Raw genomic sequence first — 20,824 nt, forward strand, 5'->3', positions numbered from 1 at the left:
AGGTTAATAGAGGATTTAGCATAGCATGTTGCTGGCTGTGCTCTTCTTCAGCTTCAAGTTTATGTAATTGTGAATTAACAAATTTATATCCTTTTAAATTTTAAAAGCTTTTGTTTATTTCAGTTTTAATTCTGTGTTTCATTTGATGTTTTAAAATAAGTGTGTGGCTGAAGTTGACTTGATTAGAGTCAAAGATGTTTTTAAATAAAGAATTTCCAAAGTTGGTTTCCATAATAAACAGTAATACATAATATATTTAATTGTGGTGCCAAGTTTCAAGGACTATGATAAATGTTAAATTGTCTTGATTACATAACACATATTTTCAAGTGAAGATGTTTTGACAGAAATTGATTTTTTTTTATTGAAAATATTTTAATGTATATTTATAATTCTAATACTTTCCTAGAATTATATTTTGACATTTACCAATTCAAAATTCTTGCTATACAAAAACATTTTGAATAACAATAAATCTAATATAGAAGTATACCAAACTTTACAAAAACTCTATATGTCCTATTTTAATTCATTTTCAGAAAAAATTTATTCACAAAGTAGAGAAAAAGGTTTTCTCTGACTTTTCAGATAAAGTTTTGTTGAATAATAATTTTATTTTTAAGGAAATGGTCTGGAATACACAATTATCAAGCTGGTAATGGAACTCTTTCTCAAGGAACTGATTTTAGTGCCATAGCAACAGCTGGATCTGTTGCAGCCAGAAGACGTGCACCACCTCATTATCAGCATCACAATCAGAGGGTCTCTCTTGTAAGACAAGGTTTATCAGGTTCTCAAATAGCACAACGAAATCCTCTCTCTGTGGTTATTAAACGTCCAAGTCTACAAGATGTAAATATAATTTTTGTATTCTCAAGCTGTATATAGTAATCAATTCTTGTTTTAATATAGAATATTATTACATCTTAGTTTGCTTATTTACTTATTTTTGTAGCACCTAAAACCACATGTACCTGTTCAGAGAACACATTCTGCTCCTGTTAGACCAAATCCTCTAGCTTCAATATCTTGCAAGACTTCAGAAGGTAATCAATTCAGTTTATAACAATAATAAATGTTTGGTTTTTAAACATTAAGTGCTTTAAAATCTGGACAAATTAAGATATTACTTTATTATTATTATAATTTTATTTGTACTAAGGTGAGCCTTGTTACAGGAGGTTAGTATTAATACAGTTTAAAAGTTTACAGTTGTTGGTCAGTCATTATTCCATTATACATTTACTATTATAATATTTGAGTTTGAGGGGATATTTAGTGTGCTTATATACCATGGATGATAGACTGAATGCATTAATGAGTTTTGATCCTTATTTATCGATTGTGAAAAGGCTGATTCCATCATTAATGTATAACCAAATTGCCAGTCGTTTTCTGAATTATCAAATAGTTTATTGGAGATTCCAAATGATTGAAGTAATTTATTAAACTTATACTGCTATATGTTATTATTTTTAAGATCATTGGTTTGATTTATCATTTCTTGGTGTAAAAATTTAATATTATCATCATTAATAGATTTTAGTCTATAATAAAATCTGATTAACCTTTTTAAGGAAAACGGAAACAGTTGGTATTTGTTTGTTTCAGCTCTTAAAGCGTATCCTGGTAGTGTTCTTTCAATTTTAAACAATTTTCTTAAGAAAATGATATGAAATTTTTCTAGATTATATAGCAGATCAAGTGCCCATATAGGGCTATGTAGTATATTGAAGGGTTGTTAGGGTGTTAAATAATTTCATCTGAAGTTTTAAATTTGTGATTTTTAAAGATAAACATAAGTAAATGATATTATCTATTAAAACCCCTCAAGTCCCTATCCTGAGTTAACTCGAGCAAGGCGAGCGCTTGCATAGTTCCTTGCCCAAGTTAACTAGGGCAGTTTACATAGTGTTACAAAAAAATGGTCCTTAAGGGTTTTTAACTTTTCCAAAAATGAATGGACCAGTAAATGTACATTGTTTTCTATCACCTATGCAAATTTCATGAATTATTTTTGCTGTGATTAATTTTTATAACATGTTATTAATTAGCTAATTAATTTTGCTATTGTTTTTTTTATGTTGTTTTTTATCAAATTAATTAAATCATTCTAAACTTCTATTTGACAAATTTGAAGTCCATAAAATTTTTTAAAACACTATTGGATGTTTTTTATGACATCAGCAGGTTTTGTTTTTTATTCAGTATAATTTTTTCCCTATACCTTGTTTTTGGTTCCCCTGTATTTTAATAGAATAAAAATCGAAAATTTTGTGTTATATTTGAATAGATGCTTTAAATCGATCTTCCCCTGAGGCATGCATAAGAAACACAGTCACCAGCTGGAAAACAGTCACCAGCTGTTCTCAAGGTCAACTGGTTTGTAAACAATATAGACTGCATGTGTGAATTTTCACAAGCTGTCAAATGAAAGAATAACAATTTCTGCAGCTATATTTATCAAATAAAAGCATTTTTTAAGATTATTTCTAATTTTTTATATAGTTTTTCTATAAAAACACATTTTTAGGTGTATTTATTTCACAGCAATTATTTCCCAGTAATTTTTTTGGCTGTCAGATTTGCTTTTAAGTGAAAATAATTATTTAATATAAAAAAATAATAAGATTTTTCAAGCGGAAATTAATTAAGCCTCGGGAACTAAACTTAAAGAATTGATTTTGGTAGTAAGATTTTTCAAATGTAGTTGAAAAGTACAGTTTCAATTAAAGGTTATACCTAAATAATACCTAAATATTTTATATTATTTACTAGCATAAGTGGCTGACCATTTAAGAAGAAAGATTTCTCTTGATTTGATAGTTTTATGTTATTTCTAAATATAATTATTTTAGACTTAGATACATTGATCAATAAATATAAAGAATTCACTACTCAAAAACCTTATACACTGCAGCCATATTTATTAGCAAATTCAAATGTTTTTGGTCATCTTTAATGACCTTTATCAAGAACGAACGAAATGTTGACAGAAAACACATTTATCATTAATACAAATCTGTCAGCATTCAATTTCATTTGTTCTTGATAAAGGTCATTAAAGATGACCAAAAACATTTGAATTTGCTAATAAATATGGCTGCAGTGTATAAGGTTTTTGAGTAGTGGATCTTTGTTATAAAATGCAGTCTACGAAGAGAATAAAGAATTCAGATAGTTATTTACTTTATTGAGTTTATGTTGTAAAGTTATTCTTGTTGATGCTAAAATTAGCAAGTCATCAACATAGAGAATATAGTGGTAAATTTATCTGGAAATCTGGATTCCTTCAGTGTCATTTAGAAATAGATTACCCATATCATTAATGTAAAAGTTAAATAGGTATGGTGATAACGGTTCTCCTTGAAGTATTCCATGCTTTATAGTTAATTCTGGGAATGTTTGGTTTCCATGAACTGTGTTAATTCTATATGATGAAAACAGTTTCTCTATTGATTCTGAAAATTTTTTCCCATGCTGTGTATCTTACTAGAGTTGGGACATGAACAGAGTTGAATGCTTTGGAAATATCAATGAAAGCTGTATATATTTTTCTGTGTGTTTTGTAGATAGATTTGAATTATAATTTAGATAAAATGTAGCCGTTTCAGTTCCTTTAGTTGTAGTAAATGCAAATTGAAATTTTGAGTTAAGATTTTGTTCCATTGTTCAATGTTGAAAGTTTATTGCTAATATTGTAGTTAGGCATTTTGTTATTGTTGATAGTAATGCTATTGGACAGTAGTTTCCTGGGTCTTTCTTGTCTCCTTTTTTTATAAAACATAAGCAGTTTAACTATATTCCAAAATTCTGGATAATTTGATGTGTTATAGAATGAATTAAATATATCAAGCAAGGTATGTTTTACTGATGGTGGAAGTAATTTTAAAAATTTAGCAATAATTAAATCTGTACCGGGAGGATTTTAGTTTCATTTTCCTAATTGATATTTCCAGTTCTTCATAAGTAATCAAAGAATCTAATATTTCATTTTTCAGATTTATCACCTTCATGGTTGGTAATTTATTAATGGTTGAAAATCTTTTGAAGTAGAGTTTCCAGGATATAAATTCTATGTATGATCGAAATCTTTTCTATGTAAGCTTTGAATTGTTATCCAGAAGAAATCATTTTTATTTGTAGTTAGACATTGCTCTAGATTTTTTAAATATTTAAACTTCTTAGCTTTTAATAAATTATAGTATATTATTTTTAGCTTTTATAGTTAGTGTTTCATTTGAAAAGTTTCTCCTAAATTGTGTCAGAGCTTTATTTTTCTTTATTTTTAATATATAACAATTAAGGTCATACCATGGTTTCTTAAACTGATGAGATTTTGTATTTTTTATCGTTTTTATATTGATGAATTTTTTAATTGTATCTTCCAATTGGAAATATATTGCAATTCCATTTTCTATTGCAATTTTTGGTAAAGTTTTGATTTTATCATTAATTTGTAATTGAAATTTCTGATAGTCATAATTTATTTTTTGATACAGTAAAAATTTGCATTTATATATTTGGTTTTTTGCAACTTCAATGGTAGTTCTAACTGGAATGTGATCTGTTAGGTCATGGTTTAATACTTGCATATCAATGCATAATCAGATAGTAGTTCGGAACATATCATTAAATCAAATACCGAGCTTCTGGAGTTAGTAATACAAGTAAATTCAGATGGGTAGTCTTTTCCTAGTCTTCCATTTAAAATGATTAGTTGCAATTGATGTGTATATTTTGGTAGTTGAAGTCCCAGCTTATTGTGATTTATATCTTTTGATTCTCGGGTATTCTGTATTAACATATTTGGGCCTCTATATTCTAGATCCATTGTTTAAGCAATTTGGGAGTTGAAATCTCCTATTATTAGTGCGTATGGAGTAATATAATTCAATCTTTCTAGAGTTTTGAATATTTTCATTTAATAAATCTATATTTTCTGACAGAATATATACTAACATGATTATAATTAACTTTTTATCAGGGGTATTTCATATCTGTGTTAGTTATTTGCATCAAGGTTAATGTATAATTATTAATTTTTTTGAGTAAATTTTACTATTCCAATGTTTTTCTTTATAATTAAGCTTAATCCCCCATAGGGTCATCCTGGACCTTTTGGCCTCTGTGCAGCTGATGATATAATGATATATTCTTTGTAGTTTTTAATTAATTCATCATTCGGAAAAACCATCCAGATTTCTGTTATACCCAAAATATCAGAATCAGCAAGCAACTGTAAGAAGTCATTACTTGTGTGAGCTTTTGGACTCTTTTGGGAAATTTTAGAAGCTTATTAATTTTTGGCATTATTTTCTTTTTCCTCCTGTTTTGTTGGTGTTTGACCTTTTGACCCATCAGTGTACTGCATCACTTCGAAAGGTGACCTTAGAAATGTCTTTGAAAGTTCTCTCCTCACCACAGCTTATTTAGTTTCACTTTAGTTACGGGTACAAATAAGTAGCCAATTAGCAAGAATCTCCACCGGTTACATGCTAGAGGGGAGCAAAGAGGGGTCAACTACAAGGGTAGACCATACGATGGGAAACCATATCAAATTACTGATGATGGCCAGTTATCACCCAAGTGATGATTGTTTAATTGTCAGCGGTTGGGTCGGTGCAGCAGCTGATGTTTTGACTCTAGCCACCTGTCGCCATTAATTTAAGATGACAGCTTTCTCACGTACAAAATCAAAAGAACCGTTCTATTAACGTAAGCAACGCTAGCCGCAAAGGCGATTGCATCAGATTTTTCCCTGATAATTCCCATGCCGGGCTGTGTATAAAAAGGGGTTGCACTTGCACCTCTGGGCAGACATCCGAGACAGACTTCATCAGAGGCGAATAGCCAGGGGTGGACAGCCATGAGGACACAGATGAGGCAGATAGCCGAAGCAGACACAGCCCAAGCAGACAGCCAACAGAAACCCTCAGTGGACAGAACCGAGCAGACACCAGACCCATACCGCCATACCGTCTGTCGCACCATACCGCCATCCGAGAGAGACTACAATTAGGAACTGCCGATCCCAGAGCGTTTTACCAACGCCCAATATGATGAGATCGAATCCCATGAGGTAAACCCTTGACAGAATTCTCTCTCTCTCTCTGACACATCTCTCTTAGAGAGGTTTATCTCGTTCTTTAGTTAGACTTCGGGAATAGAATGTAGGCGTTACATTGGGAAGACAAATCATTGTCGCGAGATAGATTAGATTTTTGATTATTTCTATTTGTGTCATTTTTGTGTTTGCCTTCTTTTATGTATAACTTTATAGGTGTTTATTAAATATATGCTATTTTTATTATTATAGGTGTTTATATGCTATTTTTATTTAACCTGTGTAATTATTCAGGAACCTGTTGACGTACTCACGGACCTCCCCACTCACATTTTTTTGCCCTCCTTTATAGCCATCTCTGACCGAGCTGCCAGTAAGCAGGGAGAAGCTCGACACTCTACCCCCTCAGTTCTGACACTTGTAATTTTGCTTAGCTGACCCTGACTGTTCCAATTCGTTATATTTAAATGAATACAGTGGAACCTCGGTATACGACCTTAATCCGTTCCTGATGTTTGGACTTATACTGAATAGGACATATACCGAACCAACCTTTCCCATAAGAAGTAATGTAAAAATGATTAATCTGTTCTCATGTTAAAAAAATGGCTGGTTTGAAACACCTCGCTTTCCTGGCTAGTTCCTGCTTGATTATTCATGAGATCAGCATGTATCTTTTTAGCTTTCTCGCAACTAAATGGTTGTGATACGCTGTCTCTAGCACACTGTTTTTCAGCTATCCAAAGCAAAAGCAATTTCTTAACATGGTTTAATGTCTTCGGTCTCTGTTTAGAAATTGTTTTAACCCCTTTTGCAACTTGTTTCTTCTGATTCTATGTCACGACTTGGTGCATTTATAGACACTTGGCAAATAATTCCATCACCTACATTTACTTCTTACAGAAACGCGTTTCGGGCTTACGAAACGCAACGTTAGCAGATTTAATAATGTCTTCATTTTTCGTGACTGTCGATATCGTAGTTCTCGGAATACGATATGCAACAGTTAAAATCTCAAACACTCATGCCACCTTCATATTTCTCAACAATTTTTTTTTTCAGTTCCATTATGATTCTAGTCATTTTTTTAATTTTCTGTTGCTTTTCATTTGCCTTTTTGCAAGTCATGATTAATAAAAATAATAAAATTTTACTTACAAATTAAAATCAGAAGAAATTTAACAAAGTTATAAGCTGTGGCACCGCTAACGTCTAGTCCGGTCTAGTATACCTATAGTGCTACTTGTTCATAGATGGCGCATACGACTTAAATTCAAAATTTGTTTTGTCTAAACAGGACGTATTCCGAATTTGACGTATTCTAAAGCAGACGTATACCGAGGTACCACTGTATTTTAAAATATTTATTGTTATTTTTTTGATTGCTTTCTCTTCTTGGATATTTTATGTTATTAGCTTTTCTTTAAGGTATATTTTAAAAAATCCTCAGCATTTACCAGTTGATTCTGTAAATAACTGTAGATAATTTTTTGATGGTTTATTATAAGATAATTGTTTAATTGTATTCCTTGTTTTTTAAGTCAATATAATATGATATAAGTAATTTTCTTTTTTTTGGGAATTTTTTTTTATTAAGTCAGTTGACATATTTATGTTTTGCCATTGTCCCAGCAATTTATTTTGTTTCAGTTTGTTAAAAGACAGGATACTGTATTGTTTCTCAAGTGTTCCGATTTCAATAGTATACATTTAATATTTATATTGGAGTTGGGTATAGAATAGATATTTTTTATATCTTTGTATTCATTAGATGGTATTTTTTAAGGAACTTGTAAAAAATGTTCATATTTCTTTTAGTGTATTTGAATAGTCATATATTGTTAACTTATTATTATTCATAGTATTATTCAAAGAATCAAGCTTATATTGCATGAATTCATTATCAATCTGTAGTTTAGTTAATTCTGATTTGATTTTTTCATTTCTTTCGTTAACCAGTTGTAATTGGTTTTTTTTTTTTTTAATCCTTTATTTCATTTTGAATTATATTTATTTTTTCACAAATTAGTGAAAACTGATTTGTCAGTTTATCATTACTGGTAGTAATTAGATCAACTATTTTTAACCATAGGTCTGTTTTTGAGATGTTGGTTGTTTCTATACATATTAATTTAAATTTAATTGGGGAGTTTAAATTAAATTTCTCACCTGTTTGAGATAAAGGTTCTGTTCTTCTAACTTCTGTATATTCAGTTATTAGATTTGTTTCCAATTCCGATGTTTTTATGTTGTTGTTTAATAGTTTTTGCCGATTAGGAGGTAGTCTATTTCTCTTTACTGGAGTTTTCTGTAGAGGTCCTGGGTTTGGTTCTATTCTGGAGATTATCAGCAACAATAGGATTAACTTATAATTATTCATATTATATAAATATGATTTAGTACTTTTCATATATTAGTATTGATACACAAACTTTGTAAAGTGAGACGAAATTGACGCCAGCTGCAGTGGTGATTGGAGCACCCCCAATACTGCTCTATTGTTTTTATTTTTATTTTTTTCTGAAAATATAAACTTTGGTAAAAATGAATTAATACGTAGCATAAATTTTTACTTCTAAACTTTGATGATTATTAAAAATATCTATTACTTAATTTTTGTATTAATTCAAATTTATAAATATATTGAAATTTATTATAAATTATTTCTCTGCTTACATGATATGCTGTATATAAATATTAAAAAACATTATACATTTTTTTTAAGGTATCTGTAATATTTTCTTGCAATTATGCTATTGATGCATATATGTGTGACAATTTCTAACATTTCCTTGTGATTCATTGTGCTGTTTCTATAGTTCTTTCACTATCAGTAAGTTTCCAGAAAAGTTTTTTGTTAAAAATAAAATGACATACAGCCATTTCCATAACCTTGTTGCTTTTGTCATTCATTGTTTCTGTGCTTTACCATCTTGATTGCATAATGTGTTTGATAGGTAGATTGAAATATTTAAAACTTTTTGTAGAATATTTTACAGAAATTCCAGAGTTTAGATTATATAGAATTTTTTCTTACTCTGCTCTTGTTTTTATTTATTAGATGATATAAATGTTAGGAGTTTTTTTATCTACTTAACATTATTGTCTAGAACAGCATTTCTCAAACTTTTTACTCACATGGCCCAATATATTTTATATTTGTTTGTAATTGTTCTGTGAACCATTACAAACAAATGTTTATAATATAAATTTTTTAAATCCTGGTAAACTGGAGTTGCTGGATATTATATAATGAAATAAAATTATGCATATAATAACTTCTGTGTGTGAAACATTGAGTACCTTTCTATTAAGATTTGCAACAAATAATTTATTTAAATTTTAGTTTTTATTATTGAAATTTAACTATTCAAAAAAGTAAGATTGATGATTGTAAAGAAAATGCAGTTTCAAAATTATTCAGGAGTCTGTTTTACTTTGAAAAATATTACAAGTTTTTTTTATAAACTTAATGAATACTTTTTTAAATAGTTCTTTTCAGATTGTAAGATTTCATTGAATTCATTTTGTATATGTATATATATAAATTCTTAAAAATTATTTAGTGATCCACTAGTGCCAAAATTCATCCATTATTTATTTTTTATAATTTATTGTTATTGACAAGACTGTCTCATCTCTGAAAATTGTACTGGTGTCAACGGCTACACATCTTAGAGGTATGAAGGAGTACATGTCAGGAGTTGCAATTTGGCAGAGTATTTAGTGCTCAAATCATGTACACACAATAAACCAGACTTGTAGGTAGTCGGGGGACCAAGAACCAGGTCAAAAGAAAATATGAAATGTTGAGACTGTTTCTACAAACAGGCATGAGTGTGATATTTGCACATGTGTTGTTCACGCTCTTCAAGGCATAGTCTCGTCCCAAAAATGGCTTTGCCGTTTTACCCGTGTATAATTATAAACCTAAAAGTTTGAATAAGCAAGGATATATTAGGTTGTTTGGAAAGTAACTTCGTTTTTTTCTGTGAAAAAAAACACACTATTTTTATAATAAATAAATATTTTATTGAATTATATATCAACCATTTTGGTCAAATACCTGTTGTAATCATTTTTGGTAGTAGCATGATTTCACATTTTAAAAGTTTTGATCGTTGTTTACAAAAATCTGATCCAAGTGATTTTTGACATTATCATTTCAAGTAAATGTCTTACAGTTTAAAAAATTTTGTAAAGACCGGAACAAGTAATATTCTGAGGGTGCCTGATCTGGTGAATATGGTTGGTGTGATAGCACATTGCATCTAAGCTGTAACAGTTTCTGACCAGTTACCAAACTTGTGTGAAATTTGACATTATCGTGGTAAAACACTATACCTGTTTTGTTGATCAATTCTGACCGCGTTTTCTGTTTGATGATATTATTCAATTTGTTTACTCAATGGCAGTACACTTTCGAATCAATTGTTAAATTGTCTGGTAAAAGTTCCAAAAAAAATGTTCTTAAAATCCCACCAAAGAGAGCATCTCTCTTTAAGAACATATGGAACCCATATATCAGGCTTTGAAACGAAACCAGTTCGTTTCAAGTAATCATAAACTGTTCAATTCAACAGATTTAATCTCTTAGTGATTTCATGTGTTGTTATTCGGCAGTTTGCTTCAATCAATGCTTTTATTTTGTTTTCATTGGCTTCAACTGGTCATCCAGAATGTGGTGCACCTTCAATATTGAAATTGCCAGAACAAAATTTTGTAAACCAGTTTTGGCACTGTCATTCTGTCAACACATCATCTCCATACATGTACCACAACTTATTTTCTTGCTTGAATAGCATTTTGATTTTTTGGTAGTAAAAAAGCAAAATATGCCAAAAATGATGCTTTCGATTTTCCATATTTGATGGGACACAAAAAATAAACAATTGCACAAAATCTAACAAAATTCTTTACAAATAAGCCTTAAAAATGCTAGCTGTCAAAATATATAATGATAATATGGTTTAGAATGAAAATGGCGGAAAAAATACGACTAATCCATCCAGTGGTAAAAAAAACATGGACTTACTTTTCAAACAATTTAATATTTTCAAAACAATTGCAATGGCTTTGACTACAACTACAACCTTACTTAAAATTTCTATTTTGATGTTGTTCAAAATAGAAGAGAGAAATCAATTTTATATACACACATTTTTTAATCTTAATTTTATTACTAAATGTCAATAATAATTATAAGATAAAAGTTGTGAAAAAATTTTTAGTACTTAACACATGTATCTATTGTTCCTAGTTCTAAGAGAGCATTTCAGTAATGCAAGTATTATGAGTATTTTTGTGGAAGATAGTATCATTAAAATTTTAACATGACCCATAGTTTGAGAAACACTTGTGTAGAATATTACCCATAATTATAAAAAAACAAAATAAAGTAATAAACAAAGAGTAAGGTAGAGAATGAAAATAAAGAAAATATGGTTTGGATAGGTGCATAATCTAATGTAATAAAATAAACTAAAATATTCTTACTCTTTTATGTATGAGTGGCATCCAGAAAATAAAGAATGTTTGCACATGGTAAATTATCAAATCAAGGTCAAGTCATTCTCTGATGTGTTAGCACCTGTAGATTTTTGATAACAGCAGGCTTATTATTATTGTTTTGTCAAGGGTTAAAATATGTACAAAAATTGAAAATCCCACCAAGTATGAAGTGTTATTCATTTTCTAAATGTGAATAAAGTTTGTCCTATAAAAACTCATAAACAAATCACGGAAGTGTATGGTGACCACATTATAAATGAAGCGAGTCTGAGAAAATGGTGTTTAATACTTAATCAAGGAAGATAATATGTAATTGCACTCTACTGAAGCCACTCAGTGCTTCAGAAATTTGACTGGGAAAATTTCACTCACCCATTCTGGCCCCCAGTGACTTTTACCTCTTTCCCAAGCTGAAAGAGTTATTGGGTGGATTTGGAACTTTTTGGAATGGATAAGGGGTGAAGAAGCTGTCACTGACTGGCTGAAAGAGCTGGGTGGTGGAAGTCTATGACAAAGTAATACAAATGCTTTAATTGTAATCATGACTATGTAGATAAGTAACTTGTCTTGTACTCAATAAAAATTTATTCTATCCTTACTGTTTTTTTACTTTTTTACTAGCTAAATGTTCATTATTTTCTAGATGCCCCTCGTATTTAGCATATAGATAAATAAGATTGAAAGGATTAAAAACTATTTTTACTAAACCTTTGCTACTATAATTATTTTTAATTTCTTCAACAAGAAAAGAATCTTTTGTAGCTCAATGTAATTACATGAAAGAAAACTTTTTGCAAAATGATATAACTGGAATTTGTTATTACATACATTTCAGTTATTAAACTTCTTACTTCATAGTTTCACAAGAAGCAAGTGTATTTTCTGCCATAATAATAAAATCTGATCAGATTGTTGTTGAGTATAAAGTATAATTAAATATTATTTAATTGCCTTAGAATTGGGTTAAATTGATTAATAATTAAGATTTACTAAAATGATAAATTTTCAAATATGATGAAAATAAATTAGTTAATATTATAAAATTTTTATCCTTGATTTACTTAAGAGCATAGATTAATATAATTTACATATTACTATATATTAGGAATTATACTAATATATACTAATATAATATTAGGAAATGATTCAGTGGTTCAAGATCCAGAAATAAATACAAGATTAGAGACTCTCTGTCTCAGTGTTACTGAACATGCTCTAGGTGGTCTTGGTAAGTTTTAAGTTTATTATTATATTTATCATCATCACCATAGTTTTAATATTAATTTTTGTTTTCTTCAGATGGTAGTATTACTCTGCAGTAGTGAAATCCTTCATTCTAGTTGATTGGTGGATCCCATGTGCCAATTTGAACTGTCTTTGGAGATGGTCCATATCATCCCTCAAATCATTTTTCTAATCTCTCTTGATGGACAATATAAAATTGTGCAGTTTACAAGTGAGCAAAATAACTTGATAGTCACAAATGATATGGACAAATGTAAAAAAAAATTTTTAACACACTTTTTTTAGAGGACCAAGCAACAAATTGTAATATGTGCCGTACAGAATTGCTGTACATTAAAAAATATATATATTCTGTTATTGTTAATATCACTAAAAAACAAAAAAAAGTCATGAAATTGTGCCGTACAAAATAGTCTATTGTATATAACAAAAAATAAGGTATCAAATGTTAAAAAACTTAATTTTTTTTATATTCATTTGATTATATATTACGTATTTTCATTTTTTTAAGTTGGAATTGCTTTTTCCAATTTTATTTCGAAGTTTTAAACTGCTGGACCAGTCATTTATAATTTAGTTGGCATATGAAAATAGCCATTTCTGCACCAAAAAAGTATTTTAGAAATACTCAAACAATGATACTCAAGAAAAACTAGATCTTGAAAAGAATTTTATGTTTAAAAGATAGTGTAGATACATAAATGTTCCATAAGATGCAAAATATTGTTAGTTTTAATTTTGCCCATACAAATCTCTACATTAATAAATTAAAAATATTTAATAAGAAAGACATCTGAAAAATAAGTTTTCTGTTTATTTGTGCAAAATTTATAATTATAATGGAAAATCTCAAAATATTTTCTTCCATATCCAATATTAGCTCACATTATCCTTCCAGTCATTGATAAATATTGGTTAGAATCAATAGTACAACTTATATTTTAAAGTATGAAAATGTAAGTCAATTTTTATTCACAGTTAACTTATTATTTTATAGAACAAAATTTCTGTGCATGATGCATAGTTCAAACCTGATTTGATAGCTACATTTATGAAAATGAAGCTGTCAAATCAGGCTGAAAGAAATAAAACCTTTGTAAAAAGTTTAAAAATCCAGTTCAAAGTATAGATTTTTAGGTATATAAAAATCAGACAAGTCATATTTTCATGATTATTTTTATGCAAACATTTTTATATTTCTGCTAACATTAGGCAAATAATTACCATTTTAAACAAGACTGGAAAATCTGATATACTATAAAAACAGTGTGTTAATTTTTTACAGTTGCTCTAAGTGGATTGTTCAACTGCATTGTTGAAACAGTTTTAACAATACAAACAGCTATTATTATATATATATATATATATTTTAATAAAGAGAGCAGCTAAACATTCAGAAATAATTTTGAACTTCAGATTTTGTTTGATTGTTAAACTTTGATACAAGAGATAAAGGACATTTTATTTTTATTTAGTAACTTCATCGGACCCGCGAGTTTCGGGATATTTTGTCATAAACACACAAGTCATGCAGTCTCTCCAATTTGTATTCTCGAATGATTTGCTCAAAAGAGACGATCTTCCATACCCTTTATACATTGTATGTAAATTCATTTTTATTTTTATTTTGCATAGTATAAAATTGTATATCCCACAGAACAGATTAAAGTTTGTTATTTTATAAATATTCTAGATCTGATTAAAAAACTTTTTTGCACCTATATCTTAAGTTTAAAATAGCCATAATTTCGAATTTGAAAATTATTATTATTATTTTTTTTGTTTCTTCATTTCAATAGTTTTGCATTATATTGGAAAAAGTTATTTGATGAACTAAACTAGTAATGTTTATTATTATTATTTTTTTTGTTTCTTCATTTCAATAGTTTTGCATTATATTGGAAAAAGTTATTTGATGAACTAAACTAGTAATGTTTATTATTATTATTTTTTTTTGTGCTTATTCTGTACAGATATTGCTTTTGATTGTTCATATTGTTTGTCATAAAATGTGTTAAGATATGTTGTGCAAAGAACAATCTCTAATGGCACTAAATAAATATTTTAATATAAGTTTGTGTTGATTTATTTAATTGTAAATTATCTTGGGAATTATGAATGGAAAAAGATTAAGTATCTTGGGTTCATAATTAAGCATTCATAATTTTTTTTTAATTTAGCATTTTGCAATAAATTGTAATCTCTTCTGATATTATTCTGGAATGCTGTAAGTAAACTTCTGTAATTTCTTTGTGTAATTTTTACTGAAGCCACGCCTACACAGGCTTAAAAGAACATGACATTTATGCCATGTTTGTAGTGAGAGAATAACATTCTATGTCTTTGTAGGATATTCAATCTTGATAACACCAATTGTATGGGTATTCTGAAATTTGCAGGCCATTAAAGTTAGATTATTTCTAATTGAAATTTAGCATTTCCTATTAATTATGAATACAGTAATACCTCGACTTATGCGAACCCAGAGTTACGTGATTTTCAAATCTCGTCGATTCGTCTTTTGTTTGAGCACCATGCAACTCTTGATTACTCACTCCCCCCACACTATTGTTCAGTTTACATGCTTGGACTTGTCGCGCGGAATCGACACATAGCTACAATTTATTTTGTGTTATTTATTTCTGTGTTTGTTATATCTGCGGAGACTTGAGAGACTCTATGTGGTGATTTCTTGTAACCATGAACGAATCAAAAGACGAGATAAGATTAACAAGAACATTTATTAGCTTACATACATCCGACTTGGATTTTACACAAATTACGAAATTATACCCCGACTTATGTGGTTATCGCTCGGTCCCACCTATCACGTAAGTTCGGGGTATTACTGTAATTATTTGGTTAATAGGTAACTAATGACAGTATCATTAGCAATGCCTGTGACTTTGTCACTAAAAGAGATTATATTTTCATAATACTTTAAAAAAATTATTCTGAGAAGGGTCTCTAGGTTTCACCAAACTGCCAGAGTTTGTGGCACAAAAGCTGTTAAGAATCCTGTGATAAAGGGTATAGGAGTATTGAAAGCATACACGTGCTTGTAAATAACAAATTTTGATGTAAATTATGAAATACTGAAATGGAAAAGAAATTGAATGATAAATTATTTATTGTGACATTGTCACAATGCCGGGCTACAACTTTTAATCATTTTAAATTTATTTCGTTTAAAATATATGCTCTCCACCTCAAATTAGTAGTGGATTGCCCTTTTAGATCATACTTTTCCTTTAACAATAGTCATGTAGGTCATCTATCTAACAGCTTTCAGGGGAAAATTTTTGAATTGAAATAACATGTCTTCCAGTTTTCAATGGAATTTTATGTATAGTTATTCAGGGCCTCCTGCCCCTAAGGTTTCTACATATATCTGATCTCATCTTTCATCTAACTCAAGATTAGGAAAAGACAGACTGACCAAAGTGGGAATTTATAGATCTACAATTTTTCAAATTGCAACCCAAAATGCTTGCAGTGTTTTAATCATGGCAAAATCTGAAGAGAGAATTTAGACTACTTTATATAAATAATTGTGTTTTAGTGAAATTTATAATTGAAGTGGTGTCATTTAAGTAATTTTTCACATTTTAAAAATAATACTTAATCACATTAATTATAATTTATTTGAATGATGCTTCAGGTTGTAAAGGTGAAATTTAAGATATTTTGAAAAAAATTTTATTGACAATTTACTCAATGATTACAGTTGAGCCTGGTAGATAATCACCATAAATATCAATAGCATCTTGGTACCTTTGCTGCAAACTTAATCCTGTGAGCATAGAATGACTGGGTTATGTTTGAGTCTTGCATTCTGGGTATTATCACTGAACTGTATATTGGCAATATGGTTCTTCAGGGTATGAAATAGTGGTCAGTTGGTGCTAAGTCTGGGTTGAAAGGTGGATGAGGCAGAACTACCAAGTCCAGATTGGCCAGCTTCACTAAGGTCATCTTTGCTCAATGTGCCATTGCATTGTTGTGATTGTTTGATCTTGGTGTTCAAACAATTCACCTGTTAACAGTAGAATTCTTTTATGATAGTGATGTCAGTTGGAAGTAGTTCCATTGTGATAATGACGACAAACAAATACAGCTGATTGCCGCCTTCTGCATTATTGCCCTTTAACATTTGCAACAGCTTGTTGACCTTTGTTTACCCATGAATACTTTAACAAATGCTTTGCAGATGAGCCTTTGTTGCATTGTGGTCACTTTTTAAATGATAGAGCAATAGAACACAAATGTGTTGTTTTGAAAGTTGCATATTTTCAGGCTTTGCTGATGCATCTATAGTATTTCCAATGAAATATGTGATGAAATGCCCTTTGGTTACTCTACTCCTAGAATATCTGATGTGGTTATATAAATTTTTTCCATTCTTTTCTAGAAAAAAATCGAAATGTCCAAATTTGACCTCTACAATCTGATATATCATATGGCTACTTCTTTCTTACTCATTTTAATTGTTAACATAATAAATTAATATAATTCATTATATTAATTTTAATTGATATTTTAACTTATCAGTTGGCAACCTTNATGGAAAAAATTGTTTCACTTAATGAGTATTTTGCATTGAGTAAGATTCTGGAATGAATTGCATTCATTAAGCAAGGTAATCTTATAATGCTTTACAGTTATTTTGGAACGTAACACAAACGTTTTCAGTCCACCCTAGGATCTTCTTCAGGTGGCGTTCTAGAAAAAATTTTTCTGGTGTGATTAGTGTTCTGTTTAGTTTCCAATGCGTTCTAATTTTGAATGCTTCTATTTTCAAATTTACTTTTAAAAATTTTAAATTTCTAAAAATATGCACCTGCATTGGCTGTTATAATGCCGGGTCATACATAACCTACCATGCAAAAACCAATTCTCAAAGGCATGGCATAATACAATATGTTTATTATATATCTGACTAGAAAAATGCCTAAATCAGTACTTTTCAAATGTGCTAAAATAGTTTGTGTAATTTTATACTAGAGCCTAAAATTATTATTATTATTTTTTTTTTAATTTTTTAAAGGTCATTTCATGATTGTGAAATCATCTCAGAAAGGTCGGAGACCATTTGGGAATTCTGCGTATTTGATAACTCCTCCTTTACCACAGTCAGGAAATGAAGATTTCTGCATTCAGTTTTGGTACTTTGTACATGGTTCTGATATCGGTGGATTAAATTTATATATAAAGCCAAAAGATGGAATTATAGATACTCCTAAATGGGTTATAAAAGGAAACCATGGAGGCAAATGGAGAATTGCTCAAGTTTCTGCTCTGTCAGCTAATGGACATGAAGTAAGAAAAAATTTTGTTACATTTGTGAAAGTAACTTTATAATTTATCTGATTAGAAATCTTATATTGGGCTATAGTTGTTCATCATATTGTTACTAGTAAATGAACATAACGAAAATTTAAAATTAATTTTAATTGATATTTTAACTTATCAGTTGGCAACCTTGGCTAAGTTAATTTGACAATGTTCTTTTATACATTGCTGATTTGCATATTGAACTTGTTTACAAAAAAATAAGATGTTACTTGTGTCCTCACCTATTTCTAATTGGAAAGTATTGAGATAGCACTAGTAGTCAAGATCTAACGTAATTCAATTCAAAATTTAAAATGACTGAAGCAAACATGGGAAATAATGTAACTATATAACGTATTCTTGCATAAATTCTCATACTATATTCGACTATAACTTATTGCAAAAATTCTCATCATATCGTTAATAAATTCATAACTAGCCTTAATATAGGCTAATAAAAAATCCGGCCGAGATGTCAACTAAAGTGTATAAGGTTGTGTATATTCTTAGTTAATGTTAATAAGGAAGATGATGTGCATCTAATTACGAAGTGGACCATAAATTAACGCAACAACGCCTCCAGCAAATAGCTGGTAAATTTATTTATGGATTTACAAAAAGTAGAACAAAATTATACATATTTTTATGTATTAATTCAGGGTTCAGCCCTGAATTAACACAGAACCAACATCAGGCACATAGAAAAAAAAGAACACGTTCGCCAGACGAACGCTACAACCACTTTTGTAAAAAGCGCGCGAAGAGAGAGCGCACCCTCTCGGTAGTTTTTATTTTAAATAAAACATAATATCGTCTGCTGGACCGAACAGAAGAATTATCAGTTTTATTTATTCTACAGTATCATGGCGCGCTGTATCTACTAGAACTGAACCAATCCAAATGAATGAATCGTACTCGTGATTTCCCCACAAGAAAATCCAGGTAATTCGTAAATCGTTTTGCTTTACATTTTGAAATTAAAATAATTTAAATTTGATTCTTCAACACGCGAGCCAGTTATGTTGTTTTTTCACTTTGTATGCTGGACAACTCAAAAACTCATTTTTCGACATTGTACTGGTTTTATTTTTAACTCTCTCCGCCATGTGGGCACTAAGAGGGCCTCTTTAAGTAAGCCCATTATGGGTTCGGCCAGACTCACAATGGAGCGGGGCCGACATATACGAACGGACCAGCCCGAAAAATTCATGGGGAGTTTTCGACCCATTCGGATTCGATTCTGGGTTCCCCAGAGCGATAGGCTGCCACCTTGACCGCTCGGTCATCCGGCCTTATTTTGTAGTGCTAGTGTTCTGGACAAAAGTCTTCGTGTGCAAAATCCTCAGGAATTTTTCAGCGGGTGGTCCGTCCGGATATGTCGGGCCTCCCCATTGTGGGTCTCCGAACCCATAATGGGCTTGCTAAAAGAGGCTCTCTTAGTGCCCACAAGGCGGAAAGAGTTAAAAACAAACAATAAGCCGCAAGTCAAACCCGTAGCCAATCAGAAAATCGGTGTTAATTTCAACTATGTATGGTATTGCAAAAGATGTTTCTCAATTGTAGTTTATGATATCAAAATGTAGTCGCTGAGCTTTTGAATTTGTAATTGACGCTTCGGGTCCATAATTTGAGATATAGAGGTTTTGAGAAAATTATTTGCGATAAACATGCAAAATATACTGAATTTAGGCTGAAAACACAGGAGTAAAAATGTTTTTGAGATAGACAGGTTGTACTGTACATCCACCGGGACCTATTTCCCATAAGATTTGTGCGAGGTCCCGTGTAAAGAAAAACATGCGTGCTCACTTTCGCGTGACTGGCGAAACCAGCATTCATTTCGAATTTGACGTACTGTACTTTTCATGAAAGAACAGTGACGGTATGAGACTTCTGAATGGAATTTGATAAATAAATTAAATAAAAATTTATATTTATTTAGTCAACTTTTTGCTGGAGGGGTCGCAAGCATGGTTGTCGGTTCTTTAAAAGTTGAGGTATGGAATTTTATGAAAGCAGGACCCTGCTTTCACAAAACGGTGATGCATTGCTTAGAGTTAGAAAAATTTTGATACTTTGGATTATGTAAGAGTTCGATTGGTCAACATCCAAGGAAAAAATTTGTTTTCATACAGAGAGCAAGTGCCTTGGCTTGCCTTGCATTAAATTATAAATAATTTTTTCAATATTCTGAGGTATAGAATTCCATACCTGCAAAAATGTGAGGTATAGAGTCTTCCATACCTTCCATAGTAGAAACGACACTACTGGTCGCAAGAAAGTCGTCTGCTCAACGAGCTAGAGTAAGATAGAATAACTTACACTCTCAAACTGCTATGGTAAAACAGCCGTCACGATGCTATTTTTTATGTTGGAATCGCCTCTATTAAAAATAAATAATGTCAAAATTTACCTCAGACATTCAACTTCCCTAGACTAAGGGTCGAGTTATAAAATCCGTAACGTAACCGTATCCGTATTCGTAAATGTTTGCTACACCGGATAACTATAGCAACACTTATAAACTACAGTAAGGCTTTTTCCGTAAAAAACTTTTTTACGGTTTACGAAGCAGTCCATCGTGAGCATGCGCAAAATCATAGGTAGTTATTACCAGATCTTACACTATAATTATTTATTCATTTTATTATGACCAAAGTAATTTTT

At 30.2% G+C, this 20,824-nt stretch overlaps 1 protein-coding gene across 1 annotated transcript in view; it reads left to right on the top strand.

Annotated features, from left to right (window-relative positions):
• LOC111628250 (protein Smaug homolog 1-like) overlaps positions 1-14,152 on the top strand; it is a 35,339-nt gene extending 21,187 nt beyond the window's left edge. The window contains exons 8-11 of the mRNA XM_023371999.1: positions 624-852; positions 956-1,046; positions 12,717-12,806; positions 12,878-14,152. Of these exons, the coding sequence (XP_023227767.1) occupies positions 624-852; positions 956-1,046; positions 12,717-12,806; positions 12,878-12,900 (433 nt within the window). The 3' untranslated portion in view covers positions 12,901-14,152. The remainder of the gene's footprint in view (positions 1-623; positions 853-955; positions 1,047-12,716; positions 12,807-12,877) is intronic.
• The last annotated feature ends 6,672 nt before the right edge of the window (positions 14,153-20,824 follow it).

The sequence above is a fragment of the Centruroides sculpturatus genome, unplaced genomic scaffold (genome assembly GCF_000671375.1).
Source record: "Centruroides sculpturatus isolate CEXI.00-Female unplaced genomic scaffold, Cexi_2.0 scaffold512, whole genome shotgun sequence".
In the NCBI taxonomy this organism is placed as follows: Eukaryota; Metazoa; Arthropoda; class Arachnida; order Scorpiones; family Buthidae; genus Centruroides; species Centruroides sculpturatus.